The 27,334-nt window shown below is 41.3% G+C and overlaps 1 protein-coding gene across 6 annotated transcripts in view; it reads left to right on the forward strand.

Annotated features, from left to right (window-relative positions):
• The window catches only part of DCAF6 (DDB1 and CUL4 associated factor 6), a 159,469-nt gene that overhangs the window by 97,754 nt on the left and 34,381 nt on the right, over positions 1-27,334 (forward strand). For 4 of the 6 annotated variants that reach the window (XM_074972256.1, XM_074972278.1, XM_074972258.1 and 1 more), the window contains 5 exons: positions 3,231-3,290; positions 14,713-14,824; positions 24,333-24,448; positions 25,541-25,624; positions 25,782-26,109. In XM_074972256.1, coding sequence (XP_074828357.1) covers positions 3,231-3,290; positions 14,713-14,824; positions 24,333-24,448; positions 25,541-25,624; positions 25,782-26,109 — 700 coding nt within the window. The remainder of the gene's footprint in view (positions 1-3,230; positions 3,291-14,712; positions 14,825-24,332; positions 24,449-25,540; positions 25,625-25,781; positions 26,110-27,334) is intronic. The other 2 variants (XM_074972268.1, XM_074972288.1) reach the window with 1 other exon arrangement.

Below are 27,334 nucleotides of genomic sequence, written 5' to 3' on the forward strand. Positions count from 1 at the left end.
AGATCTCACAAAACTAAGTGATTAGGCAACAAAATGGCAAATGAAATTTACTGTGGATAAATGTAAAGTAATGCACATTGGAAAAAATAACCCCAACTATGCATACAATATGATGGGGGCTAATTTAGCTACAAATAATCAGGAAAGAGATCTTATCATGGATAGTTCTCTGAAGACGTCCACGCAGTGTGCAGCGGCAGTCAAAAAAGCAAACAGGATGTTAGGAATCATTAAAAAAGGGATAGAGAATAAGATGGAGAATATCTTACTGTCCTTATATAAATCCATGGGACGCCCACATCTTGAATACTGTGTACAGATGTGGTCTCATCTCAAAAAAGATATACTGGCTTTAGAAAAGGTTCAGAGAAGGGCAACTAAAATGATTAGGGGTTTGGAACAGGTCCCATATGAGGAGAGATAAAAGAGACTAGGACTTTTCAGCTTGGAAAAGAGGAGACTAAGGGGGGATATGATAGAGATATATAAAATCATGAGTGGTGTGGAGAAAGTGAATAAGGAAAAGTTATTTACTTGTTCCCATAATATAAGAACTAGGGGCCACCAAATGAAATTAATGGGCAGCAGGTTTAAAACAAATAAAAGGAAGTTCTCCACTCAGCGCACAGTCAACCTGTGGAACTCCTAGCCTGAGGAGGTTGTAAAAGCTAGAACTATAATAGGGTTTAAAAGAGAACTGGATAAATTCATGGAGGTTAAGTCCATTAATGGCTATTAGCCAGGATGGGGAAAGAATGGTGTCCCTAACCTCTGTTTGTCAGAGGGTGGAGATGGATGGCAGGAGAGAGATAACTTGATCATTACCTGTTAGGTTCACTCCCTCTGGGGCACCTGGCATTGGCCACTGTTGGTAGACACAATGCTGGGCTGGATGGACCTTTGGTCTGACCCAGTATGGCCATTCTTATGTTCTTATGTTTGCCTTGCTGCCTGCACCACACTGAGCACCTGCCTTCAAGTTATTCATTATTTAGGTCTTAAAAAGTAACAAATTAATAGCAGGTCATGAACTGTCAGAATGAATTAATACTAGCACTTGAAACACACTTCTACTCTCCCTAGCCAGTCTGACACTAGGAAACTGCAGAGCAGCCATAGTGCTACCTCAGGAGCCTGGCGTGTTTTCACAGATAACAGCTTCTTCACTGGAGAGAGCAACTTTCAGACCATATAGTTTTACTGAAGACCACGCAAATGAGAGTTCTGTTTGGGTTGGGTGAAATCTGGACCTGGTTTAGGTGTAGATCGATAGGACACAGGAGTATAACATTTTGCTCAATTTCATGAGGCAAGAGCCTGACAGGTGTTGTGGAGAGGATAGAATTATGTATACGACTGGGACGCTGGTGGGCAAAGATACCTTTTGAGCCACTTTTATTTTCCACAGCAGGTGGAGAGTCCACTGTGTCTCCCCACAGCTGCCAGCATGACTCTCCCCGATCCGGCTGTGGCCGGGGGTGGCAGCGGGAGCTTGGAGCCGAAGCCCGGCCATCATAACTGCTGAGCAGGCAGCTGTGGGGAGCTGCTGTGGACCCTCCACCTGCCCTGGGTGAGGGGCCTAAGCAGCCCCTGGGCAGCTCCACAGGTTACCACAGAGCTGGAATGGGGGGTGGGCCTTGCCCATCCACTCTTCACAGGGGCGGACCCTCCCCCCTTCCTTTTGCCCCTCTTCTTTCCCCTATGAGGCCCCACCTCCCGGCCAGACCAGCGTGGAGCCGAGCCATGGGGAGCCGCAGTGGACCCTCCACCTACCCAGGGTGCGGGGGGAGGGGGTGTGTGTGTGGGTGGGCTGAAGCAGCCCCTGGCCGTGTCCCAGGCTCCCCGCCCAGCTGAGGGCAGGTGGAGGGTCCACGACTCCCACAGCTGCCCATGCGGCTCTCCCTGAACCAGCTCCGGCGGGGGGGTGCGCCTCGGAGCCTCAGCTCAGTCATGATAAGTAGAACTCTGCAAATCATGGATATCTGAGGATATCCGCATCCGCAGATGTGGATATCGGCAGACAATTTTTGGAGATCGGATGCGGATACACATTTTTGTATCTGCGCAGGGCTCTAGGAATAAATAGCGTAGTCGTTATTACTTTATTTCAAATACTGAACTAATTTATGTGCATCACCTGGAATTAGGAATGTCACAGAAATAAGATCTATGTTCTTTTTAGAGATGACAAGGGAAACAGCTTTCACAGAAGATGTTTAATTTTTGCATCAGTAGTCTGTCCGCTATGAAATACATAGAAAGTGATAACTATCAACTGATGATGTCTTACAGAAAAATCTTTTGTGATCCTATTCCATTATAAATTGAATCTTCATATAAGTCGTCTTGCCATGGTGCTATTTGATAACTGAGAATTTAAGTCTTTTTAATTTTTAATTTTAATTAATTAATTAGAGCTGTTGAATTATTCAGTATATGAACTTGAAATGATTTTGTGCTTTTAGAATTTAAAGGCCACATTAAAAAAACCCCACACGTTTGTTGCTCTATTTGGAAACCCTTCTCAGCTCTTAAATTCTATGGTGATAGGTGCTTTAAAAATTCTTGAATTCTTAAAGCCATATTTGAAGACACTGGTCTAATGTTGCATATTCTCCTGTTGAAGTGCAAAATATTATCTGAAATTTCTGTGAAGTTTTAGATCACATTTATTCTTATGACTCGGGGCCAGGGGCATACCTTCTCTCTCTCTAATTTAAGATGCAGTTGAGTTTGGTGATGGGAGCATGGAATTTAAGAGTCATGACTCTTCAGGTGTTATTCCTGGCACAATAAAAGTTCTAGGTATATATTATAGTTCATCATCTTGATTTAAGCTCAGTTATCTGATCCCAACTAGCATTGCCTTGAAAAAGCCAATAAATATATTGAGATCCTTGCAACAATAAGTCTTTGGGTACAATTATAGTATAGGTTAACATGCCTGAAACTGGAAGGGAAAAGCACAGCTTCTTTGATATCTTGTCAGCATACTTTTAGGGAAAATACTAAATGCTTGCCTAAAGGAATGTGTCATGGTCTGAAGCATGTAGCTTTGCTCCTGTAGCACAGCTGAAAAATGCATTATAAATTACTGGCCACTTAAGAAACAAGCCCAAATGCTTTCTTACATTGCTACTTTATTTATTTTAAACTAACATATGATCATGACATTGCTATGCAGTTTTCTGCTGCTTATATTTTAAGTTGAAATCTCATTTTTGTTTCAGATTCTCCTTCCTCTGTGGTTAACAAACAGCTTGGATCCGTGTCACTTGATGAGCAACAGGGTGCGTGTGATAGGAAATATGCTATACCCAGCCATAGTTCACTGCAATGCAGACTTCCTTTTTAATATCAGTTCATGATGATAAACATGCTGTTCATCTTCATAAATTAGAATTCCTTAAGCAGACCTGCATTGGAAATCCCATAATACTCAGTTAAAATTATATCTTCTGCAAAACTAGTGTAAATTTATTTTTAAAAATCTGCCCTTACCACCAATTTGATGTTTTTAACATAAAAGTCGTACTCCACTCTGACACATTGTAAGTGAATTCAGAAAATGTTTTTTAATCAAAAGTAAAATTGCAAATCAGGTTTTAAACTGGTGTTTACAGATGGTGCACTCCTCTTGGCCCATTAAGGGGAGTTACCTTTTGGGTGAAACTTGCGTTTAACCAGATGAAGCCAAAGTAGCCTGCCTTACGTAGAGGACGTGCAGATGCTGAGGAAGAAAAAATCCATCCAAATTGGGGCTGGGGCAGTGGGCTGCACTGCAGCCCCCACCTGTTACCTCAGCCTGTTGGTTGAAAGCTGCAACTTGTGCAAATGTGCCATTTTTGCTGTGTCTTAAGATCACCTTACTTCTGTAATCAATGGTCCCATGTCTCCTCTGGGAGTGTCTACACAGCGAAGAAAAGCCCATGGCTGGCCCATGCGCGCTGACTCGGGATGCAGGGCTGTTTCATTACTGTGTAGACTTCCGGGCTTGGGCGGGAGCCTGAGTTCTGGGACCCTCCCACCCTGAAGGGTGAGCTTCAGAAGATTTGGATGCTTATTTCAGCCCTTAAATCTTCAAAACATGACTAGAAAGCTCAGAAAGAGGCATGTCTGTTCCAGTCACAGATGGAACCCAGAAGTGATGAGTTGATAAAAATGAAACCATGAACCTTCAAGATGCTTTGGTCCCAGAAATCAGGCAAGGTTTGGAAGTTTCCTTGTTATCTTTCCATGCTGGTTTGCTTTCCCTTAGAACTGCCTTGCATCTTAGAATAGGTCATTGCATAAATGGAGTAGAACTTTCTAATAGTTGCGTTCTTCCATAGTGTTTATGCTGTTGTGCTGATGTGTGGAGATTTCCTCTTACAAAATCAGTTGTTTTTTATATACAATAGAAATAAATATATCTGTTTATCTAAAACTTAAAGGTAAACCTACTTTATGATCACTTATTTAAGACAATGACTTTCCTACTGTGATCTTAGGACCACTAGAAGAAAAAGTTAATGTCATTAGAACTGTGGTGGATTGGGAATCTGGGTGAGGAAATAGTTTGTTAGAGGATTTATCTCCTATCTGATGGTCAGCAGAATAAAAAGCTGACTGTATTCTGGATCCATATAATCATTCAGATCTCTTAAATTAAACGATATCAGGTGGCAGCCGCATTTTGATGGGAAATCTCCAAAGAACTGCTAGCTGGTGCAGGAAGTTGTTGGTGCTTCAGTATATGGTACTTTTCCCTCTGATTTTGTTAGCTTGCTGTTAGAGCAGACTGTGCTCTTGGTATTACCATCTTTTATGTCCACTTCTGGTCACTGAATATCTCATCGCGTTTATCATGATTTCATAATCCCACTATTCAAGCCACATTCCTGTGTGGGGTGGTTAACGTCTGCCTACTTGTATTTAATCCTGTAGTTTCAAATGGAACATGATTTTCTTCGCTTGGTGTTTCACCTCAGCACTGGCTGCAGTTCAGTGATGGGTGGTCACTGTTTAAGGGCGGTATTGTTTCTTTAAGCCATTGCCTACATTTGCAGGTGTGGAGAGTTGAGGAAGGGCGACTCACACCTGGCAGTCTCCCAGACATTATGCTTATTGCAAAATGCTTTGGGGAATGTGGACCTGCGGAGACCCTCTGATATATCTTTAGGGTATGTGCACATGCAGCCCTTGTGTCAGTGCCAGACCAGTGCTCCTGGCCAGTTCAGCAGGTGGGGGTAGAAGGGGGCAGGGCCATAATCTTGCCCCATCGCCAGGCAGTTTTGAGCACTTGGCTCCCCAGTTCCTTGCAAGTCAGTGCAGATATTGTGCCTGACTCCTTCTCAGGGGATTGGGAAAACTTTGTGCTCCTTCTGTAAAATTCAGTATAGTCTATTAAACACGAAACATCCTACGGGACAAAGAAATTGTGTAACTTGGCCTATGGAATGGTTGCTGGTGTTCTCTAAAAGTCATTGGCCTAATCCTGAGGATTCTTATTGGGTTCTTACTTAGCTCTTCCTTGGGCAGACTCCTTGAGCTTTTTGTAGACTGGTATTTTCACTATTTAGGGTTTTCACCATTGCATCTAAAGCCACCTGGTGATTGTGGCTTTGTTGTTGTGAGCCTCAGTATAGAACTCGTTCCTGTCCCCTGAAATAGATTACATTTTGACCCTGTCACTTAGAAGGAAACATCTTTAAGTTTTCCCCCCAAAATATGTCTTAGAATGACCACTACTGTCTTTATATTTTGTCACTATTGATCTGCTTTTCCTGGAATTGGGAGGTTATAGTTGGGTATAGTGAGGAATGGAGTGGAGCCTGGGGAGAGATCATGATGCAGATTGCTTGACAGCTGGAATCAGGAAGGGACTTCAAAATTCTCAGGATATGCGAGTCTGAATGATTATCAGACTCCATTAAAATATATTGCTAATTATATTTTTAAAGCTTTATACTTTTTTTTTCCCCTGAGTCTATAAACAGTTTTACATGTTCAATACAATTTTTGCTGATTACCTTCAATTTACACGAAAACTGAGGTGCCTCCTAACGGATGGCAGAGTAGAGTCCTTAGTCTCTAACTTCCAACCAGGCCAAATATGATCAGGTAACATGCCTCTATACTATTAGTATTGCACAGAGAAAAGCTGGGACTTTTGTGAACTTGTCTTGCACAGATATAGTTTTCTGAGAAAATAAGTGGATTTATTAGTGTAATTTTCCCTTTTACGTGATTGAAGAAAATATTTCAATTCCAGATCTTTCTAATTACAAAGGGAGATAAAAGTTCACTTTTTTTTGCTTAACAGGAAATGGAGGGTGGACTTTGTCCTATAACATTTGCTTATGGCAAAGCACAATATGAAATGATAGTCATAACGTTTTCCACAATTTACATCAAATGTGCTGCTGTAAAATAGAGGACTGCTGGTCTTGTAGGCATATATCTTCAGAGTGGAATGCAAGGAATTGGGAGCAATTTAGCAGTACTGATTTTCTACTTGCTACCTTGATAACTACCTGTTACCTTGTTTGTTAGGGCTTGTGAATAGGCTAATAGCTCTGGAGATGGAAGTTCTCTGTTTAATCGCAGAACATGTACAACTTCCCTATAATGAGAATTTTATAAAGGAAGAAAGCCAAGAAATAGCTATTGAAAGTTTACCACTACAGTAGAGCCTCAAAGTTAAACACCTCTTCGTAACACTGAAATGTTCGTAACTCTGAACAAAACGTTCTTTCCAAAGTTTACAACTGAACATTGACATAATACAGCTTTGAAACTTTTCTATGAAGAAAAATGCTGCTTTCCCTTTTTTTAAGTAGTTTTCATTTAACACAGTGATGTACTGTATCATCCCCCCCCCCCCGGTCTCTGCTGCTGCATGATTGTGTACTTCCGGTTCCAAATGAGATGTGTGGTTGACTGTCAGTTCGTAACTCTGGTGTTCATTACTCTGAGATTCTAATGTATTTTCGCAGCTATGTCTTTCCCCACTTTTTCCTCTGAACATTTACCAAATTCCATTTTTTCAAACTCTGCTAGCTGTTCTTATTGCTCTCTAGATGATTTATTTAAAGGAGTGCCCATGTGTACTCAGTCTTGAACTACTGCAACAGCAAACGGAGTCCGAGGGACTTGTCTTCAATATCCCAGAATGGTTTGTGATGTTTAAAGCCAGAAGGAACCACTACGATAATCTAGTCTGACCTTCAAAATACAGGCCATAGAATTTCACCCAGTGGTATGCAGCAATATATTTGCTGGTGGCTTCATGACTCAGTGATACTCATTATTTTTGCACTGAGAAAAACATCCCAAAGCAATGTCAGGATATTGCACTGTAATTATTTAGTGTCCGTCTCAAATGCCATTCATGAAAGTGTCTCTTCTTTCCATTCCTATCCAGCTGCTGAAGTGAGGAAATCTCCTCCCTTGTCTGGCTGGTGGTGGTGGGGAGGGTGTGGGGAACAGGGCAGGATTCCACAAGCTCCTTTTCTGTCCCCTTCTCATGATGAGGTGTTTCAGACTCTGTTTTGACTTACTCAGTGCTATCTACTTGTATTGTAAGGATACTGACATTTTGTGATACCAAATGGCGAGTGCTGACAGCTTTCCATGAACTCAAGGATAGCACCTATTTACTTATAAGTGTACATATTTTTCAATCAAAATGTAAATGCACACAACCACAGGCTTTTCTTGTGCTCATATTTTCTTTGAATAAATTGATTTCACCCGCAAAAAAACCCTGCATTTGATAAGCTTTCTCCTCACCCCACACTGACAGAATAAGGCAGTTGCAGGCTGTATTTAGAGCAGCCATGAGCTACACTGAGAGTAGTACCCACTGTGCGGAGGTTACCATGGTGAGGCTCATGTATAATTGTCACAATGCATTATACAGAACAGTCTTTCACAGAAAATTATCTTAATTTTAGCTCTGTGTTTTCGTACTTTATATTTTCCACATTTTAAAAAACTTTTTGTATTCAGAACGTGTATAAAGTACGTATTTAACATTATTTAAATTTTTCAGACCAAATTACTATAGTCCTGGTATCCTGAGTGGTTTCCATCTGTCGACAGCGTGTACACACACGAATGTTCAGGGTCAAATTATGCTTGCAGACACATTAGTTTATGGCTTCTGTTAACTTTAAAGGAAGTTTTATATATGTATTCAGTGGCAGAATTATGACCCTTATTGTTTCTGTAATTAGTCTTTACTTGGGGAGTTGTGTATGTTTGAATATATACTTTATAGTAAATTATATGCATGTAGAGTGATTCTGAACTCTATTTTAGAATGGTTATGCAAGAAATATTGCCATTGTACAGTGAGTTATGTTGTAGTTTTAAAACTTCCTGTTAATCTTGCATTATTATTTTGTCTATTGCAGCTTTGAACTAGAAATTTAAAACAGAAATCCAGACTGGAAAAGCAATAGGAGATGTGCTACTTTAACGTCTTATTTAAAATGTGAATGACACCTTAAACATTTTTCCATGCAGCACATGTAAGGTTTTGTCACTGGCAAAGCTGTTGTAGTCATGATCAAGTTCCTATACTCCATAAACCAAACAACACCTGACTAACACTGTTGTCCAGATGGCTGTGAAGTAAAAAGATTAGACTGCATTTGATACTAACAAGCAGTCAGGACCTATGAATTCTATTTCCAGCTTTGTCACTGACTCATTGTATGACCTTGAGTAAGTCACTGGGCCTCCCTGTTTCATCATGCCCACTTATAAAACAGGGATATTAGGACTTCTACCTCTGAAGGGTGCTGTGATGCTCAATTAAAGTTTGTATATCAAAGTTCTTTGAGCTCCTCAGATGAAAGACACTAGTGTACAATTATTATCAAACAAAATGCAGCAGAGAGCTGTGCATGTAGATAGTTTGTCCATTAAAACAAGCATCTTATGCTTTAACATTACATTTGTTGTTAAAGGTTAACATTGAAGCTATCAGTTGGCTCTTTATCTCAGAAGAGGACTTTTGTCCTGGAAGATGCTTTTAAAATATCATATTTAATCATGTCAATCAATTTTCCTTCTATTTGTTTTTCATTGTTCTTGCTGTTTTTATTAGGAAAGATATTTGTGTTTAAAACTAATATTTTTCTCCCACACAGACTTGTCTGTTTTTTGAGTACTGTCCCTATGGGTGCTCCTCTTCAGGTGCTCATGTGCCCCATGTACCTTTGATTGGAGACTTTAATCAGCAGTGTTCATTTGACCTCTGAATGTGCTGCTAATATCCTTGTGCCCCACACTGAGGCTGTATCGAGCTGTACAAGCAAACTGCCCTCAGTTCTTTCTCAACCGCCTCGGCCCAAAACAGAGTTTAGCATGTCAGCATTGTGCATGCCTCGGCTGCTTGCTGAGCTCATTCTGCTTAGTTTATTTAGTTTGTTAGTATCATGCAGAGATGGGTTGAACACTTCAATAGTCTACTCAATAGAGCATCCACAGTCAATTGGTGTGTCTTTGATCAATTACTGAGAAACCCATCAAAGAGGATCTCAACCTCCCACCATCAGTTGAAGAAGTCTTGAAAGCCATCAAACAATGGAACTCAGGTCTGGAAAGGCATCTGGAAAGGATGGTATTGCATCAGAACTGTACAAAGCAGCAGGCCCAAAGGCTATTGGGGTGTTTTCATGGCTTCTTGAGTAGCATTTGGGAGGAAGAAGAAATGCCACAAGACTTCAAAGATGCTATTATTGCATCACTGTTCAAAAACAAAGGCAGCAAAGCTGACTGCAGAAAGTACAGAGGCATTTCCCTACTCTGTATAGCAGGGAAAATACTAGCTCGTATTTTACTGAACAGACTCATTCCAAACATGTCTGAGGAGAATCTGCCAGAAGCACAGTGTGATTTCAGACCAGCTCATAGTACTATGATTTTTGTCATAAGGCGGGTCCAGGAAAAATGTTTAGAGCAGAACATGGACCAGTATGCAGTATTCATTGACTTGACCAAAGCCTTTGATATGGTCAACAGAGAGGGTCTGTGTGCTATTCTACATAAACTGGGCTGCCCAAGAAGATTCATACAAATCATCTGGCTGTTCCATCACCACATGACAGTACAAGTGCTCTCCAATGGTAACTTTTCTGACTTATATGAAATCTCAAAGGGAGTGAAGCAAGGCTGCATACCTGCTCCAGTGCTGTTCAACTGGTTCTTTGCCTGTGTCCTCAGCCATGCCATGAGTGACTTGGATCAGGGAATTTATATCTGCTACTGACTGGATGGCTCCCTCTTTGATCGTCGAAGACTCGATGCTAAGACCAAGACTCTGGAGAGACTTCTCATCAAGGCACTTTTTGCAGATGCTGCATCTTGATGGACCATAGACATAGTGACCTTCAGGTCATTGTTGATAGATTCCCTGAAGCATCCCAGCTCTTTGGCCTCACCATCAGTCTCAGCGGTTTTGTTTCAACCAGCACCTCATTCTAGTGCCCTCGCACCAGCCATCTTCATACAAGGCGCACAGCTGAAAAATGTAGATCAGTTCAAGTATTTGGGTAGCGCCATCACGAGTGACTGTTCCCTTGATCAGGAAATTGCCTACAGAATTAGTAAAGCCTGCCAGGCCCTTGGCCAACTCTGAACAAAAATCCTTAACCAACACAAATTTTGTGTCTCCACCAAATTGAAGATCTACAGTGCAGTGGTCCTAACATCTCTCCTGTATGGATGTGAGACATGCCCTCTCTATAGATGGCACATTAAACAGCTTGAGCAATTTCACATGCACTCCCTCTGCTCAATAATGAGCATTTGCTGGCAGATCAGAGTGACCAATATTAAGGTCCTTGAGAGAGCAAACAAACCAGCATTGAGGAAATGCTACTGAGAGCACAACTTAGGTGGACCGGACATGTCATCAGACTGGAAGACCACAGTCTCCCAAAACAGATCTTGTATGGGGAGCTGAGGCAGGGCAAGAGAAAGAAGGGTTGTCCACATAAGGGCTTCAAAGATAACCTGATGAGCAGTCTCCAGTAGGCTGGCATCCATCTCAAAGAACTCAAGCAAATGGCTCAGAACTGGACTCACTGGGGGTCTCTGACAAGATCAGCATGTAACAGGTTTGAGCAGGATAGACAAAATAGTCTTCAGGCTGCATGTGAAATGTGTCACAGAGCTGCATCATCAAACATCATAGATATGGACTTCCCATGCCCTCATTTTGGCTGACTGTGCATCAGAGTTTGAACTTCAGAGTGAAATGCATAGCCATAGATGAAAAATGTGACAATATCGTCATAGTTCGCGATGGACTACCAACATTAGCAGTTAATTACTGGTTATTGAAAGATTGTTTAATTTCTTCCTGGGAAATCCTCCCTGTGAGGGGCATGTCTGGTTCACTAGGATTTAAGTATTGGCTCATATGGGGAGAGGCTATCTCGGTCAGTGACAGACACTGTAAGTGTGTTCACTGCCTGGGTGAATTGCATGTCTCACAGAAGTGTAATTTCTGTTGAGCCCTCAAATCCAGGGCACAGAAGAACTGCAAAATCAAGCTGCGACTGTTAATGTTGGAGTGCTCCCTTCCCCCCACTTCACAGCCAGGTCAGGAGAACTACATACATACTGCTATACATCAGTCACCACAGTCTCTAGTGGCCCATTGACCTCAGCACAACACCCTTCTAGATAGGGGAAGGCTTCAGAGACCTCCTCTAAAGATTCTAAGAGGAGGAGCTCTAATACCCTTTTTAAGGTACCTTCCTCAAAAAGATCTCGCTCTCCGACCAGGTCAGCAGCCTTGAGGCTTGGTACAATAGAGGCAAAGGGCTCCTCTGGTACCGGTGAGGCAGGAAAATCCCACAGTTCTCAAAGTAAACATGGTTCTGGGAAGGTTCCAGTACTGTCTAGCAGAGACGGTCAGAGTGAGCAAACAGTATGCATGGGCTGAACTGACACTGCTAATGAAAATCTCCAATCAAAGGTGCGTGGGGAACACGTGCACCTGAAGTGGAGCACCCAGAGGGACATACAGCTCAAAGAACTACACTTACTGCACATGGTGAGCAACCTCACTTTCGTTCTGTTTGATCCTGCAGAGACAATGCATGAGTAAAATTTGACCCTGTTGTTATGTAGAGAAAAGTCAATGACTTCAGTGGGCAGAACTTGATGGTTATTTGACATTGTGGGAAAAAACTCAGTGTTACAGATGTAGGGTGATGGCTTCAGAGCAGGATCAAGTATAAGAAGCTGGTTTGTGAGGAATTTGTTTTTTTGTCTGGTTTTTTTGGAAACTCAAATGACAGCTAGGGGAAGACTGTGCATTGATGTTTAACAACTAATAAATTAATAATACATTAATAGCAATGGGTTACTGATAGTCTCATAATTCATATGAGGCTGGAGTAAGTGGGCTTCACATAAGTGGCATATGTGGGGCATGGAAGTCAAGAATTCTCCCACTAATCTGGGTTCAGAAGAAGGAGCATTTGTGTAGTAAGTTTGTATTTGATGTTACTGCCCATAACCTTTATTAGCAGGAATTGGCTACTGCACACCTCTTAAGTGGTGTTTATAGACAGGAGGTTCGTGATGTAGATGAGCCTATTGGCTATGAACCTTCCTTCAGGGAAGGATGCCATGGAGCAGTGCTGTTACCATAGAGCCCATTGCACAGACTCTCCGTGATCTCTTAACTCTGTATACCACGTATTCAGTGGTACTGCTGACGTAAATGTTATTGTCAGTTCACGTTCTCAGAGTTTCAGCATAAAGAACATTTACACTAGGATAACTTTTAGGCGATGAGGAGGGGTGGGGGAAAGGAGCACTTTCAAAATGTAGCACTGGATGAAATAATAGTCCACGTTCCCATACAACAAACTCCAAACCTCCTGCTCACAAAGGACCAAATCACAGAGGAAGGAACGCAAGCCAAAATGGGGACAAAAGAGGTTTAAGAATATTTAGATAAGTTAGATGTGTTCAAGTCGGCGGAGCTTCATGGAATTCATCCTAGGTTGTTTAAGGAATTAGCTGAAGCAATTTTGGAACTGTTAGCGGTTATCTTTGGGAACTCATGGAACTAGAGAGGGCAAAAATGTGTAGTTATCTTTAAAAAGGGGAACAAAGAAGACCTGGGGAACTATTGATCAGTCAGCCTAATTTTAATACCTGGAAAGATACTGGAACAAATTGATTGATTAAAAAATTGTTTTGTAAATGCTTAGAGGATGATAGGGTTATAAGGAATAGCGAGCATGCATTTGTCAAAAACAAACCATGCCAAACCAAGCTAATTTCCTTCAACAGAGTTACTGATCTAGTGAATGGGGGGAAGCAGTAAATGTAATATGTTTTTATTTTAATAAGGCTTTTGACGCAATCCCACATGACATTCTCATAAGCAAACCAGAGAAATGTGATCTAGATGGAATTACTATGCAGTGGGTGCACAGTTGGTTGAAAGATGGTACTCAGAGTTATCAGTGTTTCACCTTCAAACTGGGAGGACATTTCTAGTTGGGAGCCATAGGTTCAATCCTGGGTCCCGTACTATTCGATACTTTCATTAACCATTTGGATAATGGAGCCACTTGCAAGTAGTTTGGAGAACAGGATTAGAATTCAAAATGACCTTGACAAATTGAAGAATTGGTCTGAAATCAAGTGCAAAGTACATCAATTAGGAAGGAAAAATCAAATGCACAGCTACAAAATGGGGAATAACTGGGTAGGTGGTAGGACTGCTGAAAAGGATCTGGGTGGTTATAATGGATCCCAGATTGAATGAGTCAATAATGTGATGCAGTTGCCAAAAAGGCTGATATCATTCTGGGTGTATTAACAGGAGTGTCATTTGTAAGACATGGGTGCTAATTATACCACTCTACTCGGTATTGGTGATGCCTCAGCTGAAGTACTGTGTCCAGTTCTGAGGATCACACTTTAGGAAAGATGTGGACAAACTGAGAGAGCAGAAGAGAGCAACAAAAATTATAAAAGCTTTAGAAAACCTGACCTAGGTTTGTGGAGGGAAAAAAACTGGGCATGTTTAGTCTTGAGAAAAGAAAAGTGAGGGGGGACCTGATAAGTCTTTAAATATGTTAAGGGCTTTTATAATGAAGATGCCGATCAAGTGTTCTTCATATACTCTGAGGTTAGGACAAGAAGTAATGGGCTTAATTTGGAGCAAGAGTGATGTAGGTTAAATATTAGGGAAAATTTTCTAACCCTAAGGGTAGCTGAACTTTGAAATAGGCCTCCAGGGGAGGTTGTGAAAGTTTTTAGGAACAGGTTGGACAAACACCTGTTAGGGATAGTCTAGGTTTACTTGGTGTCCTGTCTCAGCACAGGAGGCTGGACTTGATGATTTCTTGGGGTCCAGCCCTATATTCCTATGATTCTATGTATGACTCCCATGTAAATCAGAAGGAATCTTATGCACAAATCTAAGGACCACCCATGCCCTTTTCATTGTTATAAATACAAATTGTTATATCTTTAGGCTAGTCCCTAAGCTTTGCAAAGTACAAATTCAGTGCGATCACTCCAAAGCATTTAACTTTTGGTTTGTTCTGTGTCTGGCTTTAAAACAGACTGTATTGGAGAGAATTTTTTTGTTATCTTAATTCACGTCTGAAGGTGTTTCCATTATTTAACAGTTTTACATAAATTACTGAGACACATTCAAATATTATCAACCCTTGTTTACAGACAGTGAAAAGCAGAGTCCACGAGCAGGAACAGGTGAACCAGTTTTAAGTTTGCACTACAGTACAGAAGGAACTACTACAAGCACGATAAAATTGGACTTCACGGATGAGTGGTAAGTTTTTTTTTTTTTTTTTTGTTAGCTGTTAAAAGTAGCTTTCATCATTAACTTTTTAAGTTGTGGAGATTTTTTTTAATAAACACAGCTCAGCAAACTTCACTTTGTAACAGTACATCTATGTTAGAATGCTATGGATTTAATTCTTCTAGCTAAAGAAGGTTTTGGAGCAGGCACAATTACAGAAATATGTTGTGAATTTCATAATTAAAAAAAATGAAAAGTAGTAATAGTTCACTGTATAGATCATCTTCAGTAATTTTGACCAAATCTTAAAATAATTCAGAAAAAAATACTCTTGAAAGACACATCTGTTGAGTCTACATGGATTTTAAAAGAGCTATTTCAAATTTGTGGAGCGAGAACTGCACCAGGATCTGTGTTCCCTTGTTGGCACAGAGAAATCCAAACATTGCTTGAAAATGTCTGAACCTCAACTAAATTGAAGGGCAATTGAAGGAAATTGAAGGGTAGTATGAAATGGGGGTAACCATGAGAGAGAGGCTCCATGTGATCACTTCTTAGGCCCCATAGACCCAGAAAGAAACATCTCCATAGCACATGGGTCTATAAAAGGGTATAAAAGGAAATTCATCTTCTCTTTAACAGTCTTTCAAACTTTTTGTTTACTTTTTTTAAAATCTAAATATCATGCTGCACAGCTACAGAGTCTTGAAATCTTAACTACAAATTGGAGTTCTCAGTCAGCTATAAGGTGCATGTCTGTCTGGACATGCAGTTTGGGCAAGCAATAGTTGTTCAGATGTTTTCTTTATGTTGATACTTTTTAGATATTCATTCCTTATGTCCTGTCCTTGAAGGGGACACTGCTTCTCAGGCCCAGGCTACACTACAAAGTTAGGTTGATGTAAGCCACCTTGCATTGACCTAGTGGTGCATGTGTCTACGCTTAAATTTGTCTGCCACTGATGTAAGTGCCCCATTACAGCGACACAGTAACACCACCTCCCTGAGTGGTGTTGAGCCATGTTCGATGTACTGAAGTCAATGCAGCACGAGTGTAGACAGTTACTTATGTCGACCCTAACAGCAGTCCAGTAGCTGTCCTACAATGCCCAACACAGAGTGCTCTGGTCACAATTGTGAACTCGACTGCTCGGGCTCACAGAAGACTGGAAGGCCCCATGCTCCTTTAAAGCCCTGCATATTTTTGAAATGCCTTTTCCAGCTCTCTGTTGTTGTGTGCCACGGACCATGCTGGCTACGCAGTCCAGAAGTGCTCCTGCCTGGAGTAGACAGGAAATATTGAATCTCCTTGGCCTGTGGGGAGAAGAGACTGTGCAAGCACAGCCATGGACCAGCTGTAGAAATGTTGACATCTGAGTATATTGCATGGGGGATTCAGGAGAATGGGAATGAAAGGGATCAACAGCAGTGTTGCATGAAAGCAAAGGAACTTCAACTGGCATATCAGAAACCCAGGGAGACCAACAGTCAATCTGATGCTGAGCCACAAACCTGCCGCTTTTACAAGAGCTGCATGTCATACTTGGCGGAGACCCCCTTATCCACCCTGCATACCAGTGTGGATACCTCCGAGGAGCCAAGTCACAGGCCCCTAGTGTGAACAGTGCGAAGGAGGAGGATGGGGGACACGTGACTGGGAGGTCTAGCTATGCTGCGAGCCAGTACCTGTTTGATACTCTACTGCAATCCAGTCAGTCCTGGCAGTCGAGCATGGGAGAGCCTGATGCAGGGGAAGGATCTTTGGGTAAGTGTGTAAATTTTTCCCATTACATTGATGGCGCCCCCAACTTAACAGGACACAGCTACCGACTTTTCATTAATTTACTAGTACTAGAATAGGTAGTGGTACTACGAAGAGAGGTAGTGTTGTTATCTGCTTTTAATGCCCCTATAGAGTTAGGCAAGGGGGCCCATGCGGAGCTGTTTATTTATGTACACAGGAACGTCCCTTTAATCCTGAGAGATCTCAATGAGACTTCCATGGGGGTACTCTGCAGTCCTCTCCTGAAGGTTTCTAGGGTGGCTGCCTTATTTCGTCTTCGATGGTAGGACGCTTTCCCACACCAGTCAGCAATACCTTCGACAGGAACCATTGCGGTACATAGGCTAACAATATATGGGCCCGCAGCAGTATCTGTGCTTTCTCTGCCTTTGTTACCTTCAGGAATAAGATATCTGATAAAATAACCACCCCTTATTGAAGTGTCAATAAGCACGTCTTGTGTAAAACTTTAGAGGAGCAAGGGAAGGGCGTTTTGAATCTTAACTTTTGCTTTCTCTTGTGACCGTATTGATAACGGTACCACTGTGTGTTTTATCTGCAGCTACTGCAGTTGCGGCATTGAGGGGTTCCTTCTGCAGATCCGTGGAATGCCTGAGCCAGATAAGGTGAAAGAAGAGGACTTGGAATTACATGTTCAATGAGATCCTGTAACCTGTGCTGATCAGACCGTGAGCAGAGGGCCTGAGGGTGAATACAACAGGCATCGTGGAGAAGGGAAGAGTAGAGAAGAGAGTCCCAGCAGGAAAAAGGAGAGGGAGATGCATCAGGACATAATGGGGCTTCTCCGTTGGCAAACACAGATGCTGCAGACTCTTGTGGAGCTGCAGGCAGGGGTGCTGTAACTAGTGGTGCTGAGGATGTGGTAGCTTCCCCTGGCTTGAAGTGGTTTCCATCATATAAAGGGTTTAGAGTTTGTTCAATGGCTTTCAGCATCCCCACTATAAAAATCATCCCAATACCACTGCCTGCACGTTCAACAACTATGGGTTTGCCTCCCTTTGCAGTACATGGAGAACTCCATTTCAGCAGCTGCTTACACCTCCTACTACATGAATCATAAAATATCAGGGTTGGAAGGGACCTTAGGAGGTCATCTAGTCCAACCCCCTGCGTCAGGACCTGCATTCCTACCCCTACCACTTCATGCTAGATGACATTAAGGACACAGCAAGCTTCACATATGCTGACTTATGAAAGCCACTGTTGCTGTATGTGTAGGCAAAATGGACATGAATGTTTTTTCCCCTTGTTAAGTTCTGTTTCATTAATATATTAAGTTTTTTATGTATTTGCTTTTAAATTGCAGAGTCTTCTTTTTTTTTTTTTTTTTTTTTTTTTTTTGGCCACTGATTTTGGTACTGAATAAATTTGTATTTGGAAAATCATTCCTGTTCGTTAGTTCACAACATATGTTGGAGTGCCTAGTAGTTCTGAAAGCACCCACCTGCTTGCTACTGTACAGTGTGACACAACTCATAGGATCAGTGACAAACACGGTGTAATAATCATAGATCTGCAGTAAGCACCGTAAAATTTAATAGTTGCATTGAAAGAGCTATATTCATAGACATACATGAAGCACCACACAATTCCTAACAGGCCCCAATACAGCAGAGACAGGTAGAGTATGGTATGGCACAAGACATTACAAGGGCTTACTGTTAAAGTGCTCTTTCAAAGCCTCCCTGCGCCGTATAGCTACGCGTTAAGCTCTTTTGTGTCTGGTGGTTCAAACTCAGCAGACAGTCTCTTCACCTCTGTTCTCCAGCCAGGCAACTTTTCCACCTTTGCTTCGCAGATACTATGCAGGACACAAGAGGCAGATATAATCATTGGGGTGCTTTTTTCACCATGATCCAGTCTTGTGAATAAACAATGTCAGTGTCCTACTAAAAGCTCATTTAACTGTCTTCTGCATCTGCTGAGCCAGTATTTGAATCTTTCCTTGGTGCTGTTGATGCAGCTGGGGTATGGCTTCATGTGCCAGAGAGCAAGGGGTAGGCTGGGTCCCCCAGGATCACTACTGGCATTTCAACATCATCACTAGTAATCCATCAGTCAGGAAAGAGAGTCCCTGCTTGTAGCTTTCTGAACAGTCCTGCGTTCTTAAAGATGTGAGCACCCACACCATCCCTGACCAGCTACCATTTATGTCCGTGAAGTGTATATGCTGATCCACCAATCTTGCATCACTGTAGAAAAGTAGCCCTTTCTGTTGACGTACTCTGTGGCTAGGTGGTCTAGTGCCAAAATAGGAATATGTATGCTGTCTGTTGCTCCACTGCAGTTTGGACACCCTTTTGCTGAAAATACATACGCTATATCCTGCACATTGCTGAGAGTCATAGTACTGTGTAGCAGGAGATGATTAATAGCCCTGCACATTTGCATGACAGTGGCCCTCAGAATGGATTTTCCAACTCCAAAATTATTTCCCACTGACTGGTAGCAATTTGGCACCGCAAGTTTCCACAGTGCTATTGCCACTCGCCTCTCCACGGTGAGTGCAGCTCTCATTTTGGTGTCCCTGTGCTGGAGGGCTGGGGCAAACTTGGTGCACAGATCCAGGAATGTAGGATTTGTGCATCGGAAAGTTCTGCAGCCGCTGTTCATCATCCAAAGCCTGCTTTATGCCACCAGTAAGTGCTTGTTTCTTGGGCCCAGGAGCAGCATTCCACTACCATGAATGCCACCAACAGCCTGGAATTGGTTCCCACTACGTCCCACAAAATCTGTCCTCCAAGAAATAGTCATGTTCCCTGCTCGTTCAGTTTTTCTTATGGCTCTGGAGATAACAGAGGATAGTGCTTCCTGTGCCTGCAATGATTATGACAATGGTGCAGAGCTGTGCAGGCTCCATGCTTCTGTCAGAGATGGTGGACAGTGAGGAGGGTCATGCAAGTTCATGGGATTTTTAAAAAGGCATGAAAATTATGTGATATAGGTGACATTATGGGATGAAGGCAGATGCACGCTGGGAAGTTGACCTCTTGTTCCCAGGCACCCATGTGCAATTCCCCCCCCCGCCCCGCATTGTGAAAACTTCTCAAAAAACAGAGTGGTGGACAATGGCAGGTAGCGCACTGGAATACCTACCTATGGTGCGCTGCACTGTGCATCGACACAAGCACTCCTGGTGAGCATGTATAGCACCAACACAAGGAGCCAAGTATGCATGCACACAAGCAACATAGTAACTGTGGCAGCTTTATGCCGATGTAACTTGTATTGACCAAAGTTTGTAGTGTAGACGTGGTCAGTCTGGTAAGAGTGGGAAACTGTGATAAGTTGAAGAAAACTTGATTGGTTAATGCACAGTTTCAATCACTATTTTCCATGGATTCACTTCCACTTACGTATTACATTGTACAGGAAGGACAGAGGGCTTATGTGGTGAGGTGCAGTGCTAGTTGATGACTGGCAATTTGGTGGTGCATGTTCAAAGTCAAAGTGAAACTTATAGTGCTGAAGTCTAGCAAGGTGGTTCTTGTGGAAAATTCATAGAGTTTAGCTCTTTAAAATTCCACTGAGGGCCCTGGTCTCTGACAGGGGCCCATAGGTAGGGGCCACCACAATACCAGGGATAATAGTGGAGGAGATTACACAATGGGAGAGTTCCAGTTACTGGTATGTAACGCAGGAATAGTTTTTGTTTTGTCTTCCTTTTTTTTTTAAATTTGCAACATCTTGATGCAAGTTTCCTTAGACCAAAAACCCCACATTAACCACCCCTTCCCACCAGAATAAACAAACAAACCCACAGCTAGTATGTCTCCTGTTTCTTAGTTGGTTTCACAAACTGAATACTATATTTCACTACTATGTAGATGGCCATGTTGCAATCCAGCATTAATTCTGGACGCAGACAAATTCTTTTCCATTATATTTTTTTAAGCTACTAAACATATGTAATATTAAATGACTGGATTCTGCGCTCCTAAAACTCAAAAAAGCCTTCATATTTTTAGGTTAAATGTATAAGGCAATTATTTTATTATATGTCCTAGGTGTATTAGTTCTTAACACTTTTTTTGAAATAGTTAAGATGCTAATGTTTGAAAACTAATGTAATTTGTATGTGTATTCATTTAAAATAGAAACTGATCCTACCGGATAATCTAAGTGGCCTGGGTCAGCCCTGTTTTATACTGATGTCCATCACTGTAGTAGCTGAAGTTCTTACTCTCGGGAGACAAACAGTAATAACTCATTCTCTTCTGTCCCTGCTACCAAGAGGCAGGTTTAATTTTCTAAAATTGTTTAATATGTAGAGTAATAATACCAAGAAAAAGGGCTCTCTGCTATCATACACTTAAAATGAGAAAAATATTTTTAACTTTTAATAAACACTACAGTTCTAAAAATAAAACACATTGTACCCTGTAACAGTTTGAAACTTGCTTCCTTAAGCAGTTTCAATCGGATTTTGACTCCTAAGTTCTTAAATCCCATTTGAAAATGAGATTTAGGCTGCTAAATTAGTTAGGTGTTACAGTACTGAGTGCAGCAATGCCTAAATCTTTAAAAATCCAGGCCTTAAGCCCTGATCCTTATATCTACATGGAGTCCCATTGACTTCTCTGAATCTACCCACACAGATCTGGGCGCTAGACACTCTTGTCATGGCTATGATAGAAGAACTTAAATAGACTGTCAGAATCCAAATCTGGCACGCTTCAGATTGTTGCAAGACTGTCTTCTGCTGGCTTTAACTAACCATACACTTATAGTTTTTGCAGTGGTTATTGTTGAATGTTTTAGGACAGGCATGTTCTGTGGGAGGTGCAGAACATTAATAAATTTTTATGTATCAGAGGGGTAGCCATGTTAGTCTGTATCCACAAAAAAATGAGGAGTCCGGTGGCACCTTAAAGACTAATGCCCAAATAAATCTGTTAGCCTTTAAGGTGCCACCGGACTCCTTATTGTTGTGTTTTTTTAATAAATTTTTTAGTTACTTTTATCGACTGGTAGTATTTAATGTGCTAAAATTACATTACTAAAGTACTCAGCGACCATAGTTTTGTGTGCTATACTGGTCAAAAACATTAAAAGTCTGATTTTAAACTGGCAAAAGCACAAAAACCAGCTTCAAACTTCAATTAGACAGAAAAGTGATTCTGAAAGTTACTAAAGGAATTTGTATTTGTTTTTTCCTCAGTGGTTCCATATCAATTGCGCTCAGGTTACAGGTTACAGTCTTTTTTCTTGCAGTTAGCATCACAAGCTCCATTTGGCATGTGCAAATCCACATGTTCTTTCTTTCTCTTACATAATCACCTGTAGCGGTTTGATTTTGCCGACACTTGTTGATGGATGAGTCAGAGTGGACTCAATCTTGTGTTCATGTAGCTGTTTTGGTTGTACAGGAGTAAAACTCTTGGTTTGTCAGGGAAAAAGCCTATTCACCACTCTTTTACTAGGTTTCAGAGTAGCAGCCGTGTTAGTCTGTATCCGCAAAAAGAAAAGGAGTACTTGTGGCACCTTAAAGACTAACAAATTTATTTGAGCATAAGCTTTCGTGAGCTACAGCTTATGCTCAAATAAATTTGTTAGTCTCTAAGGTGCCACAAGTCCTCCTTTTCTTTTACTAGGATTTTCCTACCACATGTGGACCCAGAATCAGAGCTGCCAGTCAGGGAATGTCTGTCTAAGACATGCCAATAGGGAGAGGTTGTCAGAAAGCTTATGTCTCTGAGAGACTGCTGGAAGAAGTAGCAGAAACCTCCTGGTCTCCGATGGAACTTTTTTCCTTATTTTCTATCCTCTTTTCTTGTTTGTTTGTCTTAACTCTTTTCCAGCAATGAGCCTGAACTTTATCATGTTTCTGACCAGTTTCTTAGAGATTCGCCTATTCTGTCTTGTTTCCTTTATTGGCTGGCTGCTGTTCCCACCACTAGGGCAAGGTGATATAAGTGGCCCTTTAGTTTAGCCGTGGTTGTGTGCTAGACGCTTCTTTCAGTTTATAAGGCCTCTCTACAATCTAATTTACTGCATAGTGTGCCTTACTTTGCTAATACCTACTATGGAGGACAACAAAGAGCAGAAAATGGAGGCACCAAGAAAACCAAGATTATTTGGCACTCCACATCATTTCCCCATCACCTCAGGTCAGCTCAATGGGAGACCAGCAGAAAAGCTGCAGTAGTTCAAGGGTGTTCTCTAAAGGTAGTCTTTACCTCAAACTCACTCAACCACGTGTAAATTGTCCAGGATGGTAAGTGTTAAAGTGCTTGCATCTCTAGTCCTTTCTTGGGACAAGTAATTCATGTTCCAGAGGTTGTATATTAGGATCTTAAGTCAATAGACATAGCAACAGGAGTTCCACAGTTACCATCCAGATAAGATGAGCAGAATCCAAGCACCTCCATGGTAGCTATGACTCATTCCTAATGCCATGTGAACTGATCCCCAAAATTCCCAAGCCAGGAGAATGTTCTCAGGGCTAGCAAGGATTTGCATGTGCCCAGCACTGGTTGAAAGCACAACAAATGGTGTAAGAGACTAGCTACCTCACCTCACCTTTCATAGACCTGAAAGCCCCACTTATGATCATTCTACCCATCTTCGTTTCCTTCCTTGTCCACAAGAGTGAGTTTTCTCAGTCCAGCAACAAAGAAAAGGTGCAAGATTGAATATTCACCTCCACTTTCATTGAGATGGTGCTCAGAAAGGTTTTCATTGTTTTATGGTTGTGGTTGTTGTAAGTTGAGAACAAGAAGAGGAGCAGAGTGAGTTAAAACATGAGACCCCAGGAGGAAAAGAACTTTGTTTCATAAGGATGAAACTATTCTAAAGGTCTTTCAAGACATGGAGGCAGTTCTGTATGTTAATTGAGAAGGAGCCATTTTCCCCATTTAAAAAGAAAAAACATTTGCCAACAGATGTCCCACCTACTCTAAGCGTAGGGGGAAAACAGACCTCAAATACCACTTAATAGTAACATATGTTAAATTCTGATATTTTAAAGGTGACCACTTTAGTCCCTGTAATAGTTTATTATTTGTGGCATGGCCAGAAGTTAGTTATTCATTTTACAGAACATAGCAGAAGTCTGGTCCTTGCTGTGGAAAGTTTACAGTCTAGGTTAAAACATGTATGGGTTATTACAACATAAAAAGAGTGGTTTAAGGTAACAGAGACAGTATGTTATAACAGATTATTCATGTACACACCTTAGTTCATGTCTCTTCCTTTTTTTACTACAGCTGCAAGTTAAGGCTTCTGTTTCTGTCTTGATATGCTATATACTTGCTTCATCAAATCCATGGTGCATGGTTTTGCAGACCAATAAATTCTTGTGAAGTTATGACACACATCTGCATGGAATTTTTTAGCCCTGGTTCTCAAAATCTCATTTAGTACAGATTTAGGGTTTTACTACTTTAATAACTTTGTAATTTATTACATGATGTTCCAGTGATTAAAAAGACTTGTAAAAGGTAATTCAAGGCAATGGACACAACAACCAAAAAATAAGATTAGATATAGTCATATATTTTGCTTAATCAAGCCCTTGAGGATTCCACCTTTATAAAATGAGGGCCACATTTTAGAAGCTACTTCTGAAAATTTGGCTCCAAACATCTGACTTTATCTGTATTTGTTTTGTAATTACTTATAGTAATAAGTTGTAGGGATGTTGTGCTTTGTGGTTGTCCCTTTGATTTAAAATGGAATCTTCTTGTGTCTTTACCTCATTACTGAACCATTTTACACGTGCTTTGTTGTTAGGAGCAGCACAACTTCGAGTTCGAGAGGGAGTGGAAGTCACTGCAAACCTGAAGGCCAGGAAGAAGCTTTAAGAACACACAGCTCAGAACAGACAACACCAGAAAATGAAGAAACAAGTAAGATACGTAGTTTTTCCTGTAATGGTAAGGTCCCAATTCTACTCATGGCTACGACTGAACTCAGTGGGAGTCTCTCACATACCAAAATGAGGGCAGAATGTAACCTTAATACAACATTATTTTTCTCATTTATTTCCAAGAAGGCAAAATGGATAACAGAGCTCAGGGAGGCAAAAAATTATTTACTTTACAAAACTAATTCCAGTTGTCAACTGAAGAGGCATGTAGCTATGTATAAGAGAAACTAATGTTTTTCTTAATTCTGAACTTCTTGTCCTTTATTTCTTTGTATTATGGGAGAACAGTGAATAGTTTTTACTGTCACCTTGAGGAGGAGTTTTTTCCAGGCCAGAATTAAAGAACTTTGGTGGGGTAGAGGAGGCTTGTACCACTATGTCTATGCTGTATCTGTACTCTGGATAATTAGGGGACTCTGGTCTTCAGGGCTGTTAAGTTTTAAACAACATTAAAATTTACATTAAAAATCCTCCTGTTTTCACTTGTTAATCCGTTTAGTAAATGGACAGTTGAAGTTGGCAGCTTATAAAGGGGGCATACAATGTTAAGGTGTAAATCTGGAGAAAAATGTATTGTGCTGAATTCAGTCAACCTGCTGGATTCATTGCTACAGGAGACAATTGGAGCAATGGCTGTATCAGTGAGTATATAGTGAGGATTTCCAAAGAAATGCCTAGAGATATGAAGATTACCTTTAAATAAGTTAATTAACCTTTGTAACTCTAGGTAATCATAACTATGAGTTATCACATCTTCTGTTTCACAACATTAAAAGTAAATTAGCTTCTAAAATACTTGTATGATCAAGTATTGAATTGTAGCATGGACCAAGAAAGAATCTTCCCACCCCACTTTTATTCTCTGATATACCAAACTGAACAATTGGTAAGTGGATTTATGGGGTCCTTTTGTCTTCCCCTGAAGCATTAGATACGGGCACCTACAGGACGTAGCATACCAGTCTACATGAACCAGTGGCTTGACCCAATGTAGCAATTCCAATGTTCTACAAGACTTATGGTGTATACTCATGTTACTGAAATGATTATATGATCTGGTGTTTAATTTCAGGAGTCTGTAAAGAATTGCATGAGGAAGTCACAAGTGCTGAAGAGTTGAAAGCTATAGATGAAGCTGTAGAGAGAACAAAAACAGGTTTGTCTGCTGTTTCTTCATATGATTGTCTGGCTGAAAAAGGGTAAAGCCAAGCCAAACACAAAATTTATTTATAACATTTATAACAACGTCTTCCTAAGTAGACTATAACTATCAGTGCTGTCAGTGGCTAATTTTGACCGCCTTTTTCTGTTAGCTGTGTCAGATAAGGATATATCTGAGCATCCTGGAACCAGCACAGAAGGAGAAAGTGATCCCAATCTTGACAGCATCTGTAGGAATCCAGAGGAAGGACCTTCAGGTGAAAAAAGCAAAGAGCAAGAGAGTTCAAGTCAACAAAGTACAGAGTCCACTGCCAACCCAGTTAATACAAACCATGAACGTCAGCCGCAGCCAGACTCCTCAGGGCTTGGAAGTCATGAAGAATCATCCACCAGAAGCACTGCTTTCCAAGAAACTGATGATAGTGATGATGACCCTGTCCTGATACCTGGTGCAAGGTATCGAGGAGGACCAGGACATAGGTTAGTAGAATTCTTTCCTTTTCTATTATTTGGCATCAGTATTTTCTGAGGGAAAACTAGGAACTGATGCCCCAGCCCCCTACAGAAGGATCTTAAAGCTTGTGGCCCAGAGCGCCTCATCAACAACTTACCAGGAACCTTGAAGGCTGCATCTAGTTAGGATATATATTTTTTTTAAAAAGAAACTCATACAAACCTAATACTTGTTGTGTTTGTATATTTCTTGCTAAAGGAATAAAAACAGCTTTTTATCTGAGTTCCCCATTGATAAATATTTGCAGTTAATCAGTGTTGTTCTCAACGCATGTTAGGATACTGTCACAATTTCAGGGCAACAGCACCTGTATTCCCCTTCCGTGGTCCACCAGTGGCATCCACTTTGGGCTTCTGGCTGCCAGATATCACCTTTCCTGGCCAGAGACCCGCATCTCACTCCCTTCTGACTGGGGTTTTTAAGGTTCTACAGCTTCCTGATTTACACTGATCTCCCAGCCAGCCAGACTTCCTAAAAGACCAGTGCTTTTGTTTTTGCCTTCTCTCCCAGGGTTATGACCTGTGTATTGCCCCAGATTATAATTACCACGCAGATGCTTCTAAGCAAGCACATTCATTCTTAATATGTTTTCTCTGTAATGCTTTAACTTAAAACAATAAAAACATACATGCATGCTAAAAAGCTTATTGGAGGTCACCCTCAACTCCAACCTAGGGCTCTGGTAGGTTTTAGTCCTTCAACATCCACAGCTGGGTTTTCATCCTGGTGACAAGTTCATCCACCTTAGGTCCCAAACCAGAATGAAGGCGGGGCAGATTAGCCTTTTCTTTATATTGCCTTGGCCTTTGATGTTGGCCTTCTGTAACAGGTAGTCATAGAAACATAGAAATCTGCAGACAAAGACCCTGTCCTCAGGGAGTAGCTTCAAAAGGCTGGGTTTTTGCATAACCGGAGGTGGGGCGTTTGCATTAACTTCTCCCTAGGGATCCCCCAAGAAATCCACTTACCACTTTTTGTCTCAAAACTTCATAATTTTCTGGCACATTTTCAGTACAGTCTTTTGAGCTCCCAGGTCTTGTATCAGTCATATCTCACACCTAGAAAGGTTACTTACAATCCTGGCTCACAATGATACATAAACTTAATACAGTAAGGTCTTTCAAGGTTATTGTAGGAAGTTGCCCATCTGTCACAGATACAATGGTCTACAGTTTGTCTATCTGCAAAAGT

The sequence above is a fragment of the Natator depressus genome, chromosome 1 (assembly GCF_965152275.1).
Source record: "Natator depressus isolate rNatDep1 chromosome 1, rNatDep2.hap1, whole genome shotgun sequence".
Classification (NCBI taxonomy): Eukaryota; Metazoa; Chordata; order Testudines; family Cheloniidae; genus Natator; species Natator depressus.